At 51.4% G+C, this 4,884-nt stretch overlaps 1 protein-coding gene across 4 annotated transcripts in view; it reads right to left on the bottom strand.

Moving 5' to 3' along the window:
- The window catches only part of MVK (mevalonate kinase), a 24,010-nt gene that overhangs the window by 14,222 nt on the left and 4,904 nt on the right, over nt 1-4,884 (bottom strand). For 3 of the 4 annotated variants that reach the window (XM_011936120.1, XM_011936129.1, XM_011936114.1), the window contains exons 4-5: nt 2,449-2,593; nt 858-1,013 (exon numbers count right to left, since the gene is read on the bottom strand). In XM_011936120.1, the coding sequence (XP_011791510.1) occupies nt 858-1,013; nt 2,449-2,593 (301 nt within the window). The remainder of the gene's footprint in view (nt 1-857; nt 1,014-2,448; nt 2,594-4,884) is intronic. The other variant, XM_011936138.1, reaches the window with a different exon arrangement.

Here is a 4,884-nt window from a genome sequence, read left to right as displayed (position 1 = left end):
CAGAGCTTGCAGTGAGCCGAGATCACACCACTGCACTCCAGCCTGGGTGACAGAACGAGACTTCGTCTCAAAAAAAAACAAACGAACAAACAAAAACCAAGCTCAGAAAACAACAACAACAAAACAAGCCCAGGAAAGAGGACAGAGCTCTGCATTTAGGGGCCTCATCCACAACTCCTGGTCCCGGGACAAACGGCACAACCTCTGTGCACTGGGTGGCTTCTCAAGGCACGTTCTCCTAATGACAGAAATGGTCTGTGGGCAAGCCTGTCTCGACAGGCCTCACTGATTCACGTGGTCCCCCACCAGTAGGAACACAGAGAGGTGGCATGCCCTTCGTGGAGATGGCCCCGGAGGAGGAGAAATGCCCTAGTCTAATGGACACATCCCCTAATGTGGATTTCTCAGCACACTCTAGCGTCTTTCATAACCGTGCGGTAAAACTGGACAGTCACCCCTAGGGCACTGTCATTACCATACGGAGGACACTGTCCTAGCGTGAGTCAATGCAGAGGTGGGAGAGTTCATCTAACCCACTGCCCTCCAGATCTGGACTCCAGCTCTTTCTACCATACCATGGGCGCTTGAACCCAACAGAGCCAAGATGGGGGTGAGTAGAGGTGGTGGAGAGCAGGAGAGAAAAGCTCAGACTCTTGAGTTCAAATCCCACTCTGCCAGCACTAGCTGTGTGGCCCTGGGCCAGCCATTTGACTTCTCGGGGCTCAGCTTCCTCATCTGTAAAACGGCCATCAAGACCCCTTCTACCTCACAGGGTGGTGGTGAGGTCCCTATGACAGAAGCCACGCCCCCGTCCTGCCGCGTGGGAGGGACACTGGCCAGGTGAGGACCATGGTTACCTGTTGACGCAATCTCCATCCTTCAGCGGGTTTGGGATCTCCTCGCACACAGTCAGGAGGGCCGCTGCCAGACACACCGAGTAGGCGGCACTGGAGCCCAAGCCCGCCCCGTGGGGCAACTCTGACCACACTACGATATCCAGGCTCGGCAGGGCCCTGAAACACACCAGGGTGCAAAACGTGACTCTCCTACAGGGCAGTGGGATGCCAGCACTGAACCAGGGGCTGGGACTAGGCCTGATTCCAAGCATCTGGTCCAGTTTTCTCAACTGGGGGAGACTTCACGACCCCGAATGTATCCCTACTGAACATCAGGAACTCATGGTGAATCAGACAACTAGGAAACAGGTACCAAGTTCATTTAAATCCCTGGGTCACCCAACCAGAGCCCTTCCCAGAAGCACCTGGCAAGCCGTCAACCCCTTTCTCCCACCTCCTTCCTGTGCTCACATGCTAGGCGTTTCTGTGAGCCTGCTCTGAGCACAGGCTGGCCCCTCTGCCTGCAATAGCCTTGCACCTCCTTATCCCCCAGAGAAATCCCTACCCATCTTTCAAGGCCTTATCAAACATCGCTTCCACTGTGAGTTTCCCTAGCTACCCACAAAGACCCTCCTGGCTCCCCTTCTAGGACCTCCTGCACGCCCTCCCTCCACCACGGCCTCATCACAGCACGCTAGGATTGTGTGTTCACCGGGGGCCTCTCCCGCCAGACGGTGCTCCCCAACCATGTGTAACGTGGCTCTGCTTTTGATCACCAGAAAGGTCCGAATCACTACATCTTACATGTATTTCCCCCAAGTGAGAACTGTCAAACTTCGTGTTTGGTAATTTCCAAGAAGTACTTCTCCCATTTCCTAAATACGAAAATTGCAATACTGAATGTGTGTCTCCAAATTCCACGCACCCACCCCACCCAGACTGGAGGATTCTGGAATGCCCTTCACCCACTTAAGGGGACATGCCTCTCAAGTTGAAATTCTCCTTTGGACAGCAATTATCAGGCCATTTCCAAACATGTCCTGAGCATAGGGCCTGGCCACTGAACCAGCATCTGCTGCTCAAGGGAAGGGCTGCCCCTTGAGGTTTTCCCTTTGGGTTCTGGACAGAAAAAAAAAAAACAGAGGGGCTGGTTGGGGCCGGGTGCGGTGGCTCATGCCTGTAATCCCAGCACTTTCAAAGGCCAAGGCAGTTGGATCACATGAGCCCAGGAGTTTGAGACCAGCCTGGGCAACATAATGAGACTCCATCTCTACAAAAATTTAAAAATTAGCCAGGCATGGTGATGTGCACCTGTGCTCCCAGCTACTTGGGAGGCTGAGGTGGAAGGATCACTTGAGCCTGGGAGGTCAGGGCTGGAGTCAGCTGAGATCATACCACTGCGCTCCAGCCTAGGCGACAGAGAGATCCTGTCTCAAAAAAAAGGCATGCCATATATACCATGTCTGGCAGGGTGCCTGGCATGTGGTGAGGACAGCCAATGGCTGCTGCTCTAGAAGAGAGCATGTGCATTCTCCAGCAGCAATGACAGAAACCCTTCCTGTTTCTCCACGGGAGGCTGAATCTGGACTCCCTCCCCAGACCACGCACACACCTCTGCTTCCGGCAGATGGACAGGTATAAGTAAAGAAAGGCCAGCACAGCCAGGCTCTCGGTGACAGCACAGTCGTCAGGCAAGCCTGCAACCTCCTTCAGCTTCTCCACTAGCTCTGGGGTGGGTGTTGTGATATCACCTTGCTCTGTTTCACAGGCAAACAAGCAAACACAAGTGGGTGAGAGGGCCTCTGGTGTTTTATAAACAACAGAATACAGAGAGTCAACTAGTCACTGGAATCGGAACATGGATGGACATGAATTTATGGTCTGAACACCACACCCAAGTCTGTTCATTGGCTTTAGGCAGACTTAGTTTGAGTCCCAACTGTGCCATTTACTAGTCATGTGACTTAACCTCCCTGAACCTGTTTTCCACCTTGGTAAAACAGGAATAACAGCAGTGCCTCTTCACAAGGTTGTCATGAATGTAAAGTTAAATAGGGCGTGTAAACTTTTTAGCACAACACCTGGCATGTAGTAAGTGCTTGATTAACAGTAGTTTTAAGGCCAGGTGCAGTGGCTCACGCCTGTAATCCCAGTACTTTGGGAGGCTGAGGTGGGCAGATCACTTGAGCCCAGGAGTTTGAGACTGAACTCTGGGCAACATGGCAAAACCCCAACTCTACAAAAAGTACAAAAACTAGCCAGGCATGGTGGCGCACACCTGTGGTCCCAGCTACTCGGAAGGCCGAGGCAGGAGGATCGCTTGAGCCCAGGAGGTCGAGGCAACAGTGAGCTGTGGTTGCACCACTGCACTCCATCCTGCATGACAGAGTGAGACACTGTCTCAAAAAAAAAAAAAAGTAGTCTTAAAACAAACACACAGACACACAGAGAATGCTGGCTCAATCACACAAGGGCCTAGGTTTCTCCTTCCATTGTATAAAACCAAAAATCAAAGGAGTATTAAGTTACCACCCAAAATATCTCCCTCCTCCAAAAGATAATCATCAGGAATAGGACAGTGTAAATGCGAGGCGTTGCCTGGGCAGAAGGGGAGGGTGAGGCAGGTTTTTCCCAGGGATGTGCAGGAACCTGGGCCACTTTCCTCTGAGACACTGAGAAGGCAGAGCCAGTCTGGCCAGCTTACCTTGACAAATCACTCGCTGAGCCTCAGGTCAGATTCTCAAGGGACTGGGAAATGGAATTAGGCGTGCGTGTCTTAGGAAATTTCGGGCACCGGTTAAGTGCTGGGTAAAATATGTGTTGAGTGGATTAATGATATACTCAAATGGCCAAGTCATGACATTATTGAGAACCCGGGTATTTCAGAGCTCTGTAATCGAGATGGAACAGTTGTTAAGAGCCTGGATGTTGGGGCTAGGAGAAACCTAGGTCTGAATCCTTTCAGCATCACCAACAAGCGTAACCTGAGCCACTGGACCACTGAACTTTAATTTTCAAATCTGTACAATGGGGATGAATACCACCACCTATTCCCAGGGAATGCTGGAGAATTCTAAGTGTGCTAACATATGTGAACACACTTAGTGCCTGGCACGCATAAGTGCCCAATAAGTGCTCACTGTAGTAGCAGGGTGCAGTGGCACGTGCCTATATTTCCAGCTACTCAGGAGGCAGAAGGAACACTTGAGCTCAGGAATTTGAGACCAGCCTGGGCAACATAGTAAGACCCTGCCTCTAAAAAAAAAAAAAAAATGTTCAATATTTATGACTATCAGCAGCAGGGAGCAAAAGGACACTGAACAAAATATGATAGATCTTTGCAACCTAGAAGATAGTGTGTCTCCCACGGCTCCACAACTCACATGCCCTTACCTACATACTGCACCTGTGTCGCACCCCTAGTGCCCGCCTCCAGTGTCGTCAGATCCTCACGGCAGCCCTCAGTCAGGAAACATGTCTCTGCTCCCAGGCCCAGAGGGTGAAGTGACCTGCCCAGGTTCACCAAGGGAGTCGGAGTGGTCCGAGACATGTTGCCCCACACCTGGCTGCTTCCACCCCAAGCTACTGACATACACAAGTTGCAGCTGGTTCTCATGGGACACTTCTGGTCTGGCTGGGTGGCCCTGTGTACTACGGAAAGTAAGTTCCACGTGTTCTGGCTGGAATGCTCCAGATGCACGCTCTAAAGGAGTGCCTCTTAACTGAGGCGTCCCCAGAATCGTCCAGGTAAACCCTTTCAAAAACTCCTACCACCACTACCAACTCCCAATAAGACAGGGGCAGAGCCAGAGGTCCATCTGTATTGGTAAAAACAAAAACAACATCCACAATCACAAAAACTCCTGGGTGATTCCAAGATATGATGAGGTTAAAGAGTGTTGCTCTAGGCTGGGCGCGGTGGCTCACACCTGTAATCCCAGCACTTTGGGAGGCCAAGGCGGGTGGATCAAGAGGTCAGGAGATCGAGACCATCCTGGCGAACATGGTGAAACCCCGTCTCTACTAAAAATACAAAAAAAAATTAGCC

Source organism: Colobus angolensis, unplaced genomic scaffold, assembly GCF_000951035.1.
Source record: "Colobus angolensis palliatus isolate OR3802 unplaced genomic scaffold, Cang.pa_1.0 Scaffold10, whole genome shotgun sequence".
NCBI classification, from domain to species: Eukaryota; Metazoa; Chordata; class Mammalia; order Primates; family Cercopithecidae; genus Colobus; species Colobus angolensis.
Note: the sequence above shows the minus strand (reverse complement) of the source record. Positions and strands in the feature narration are given on the sequence as shown.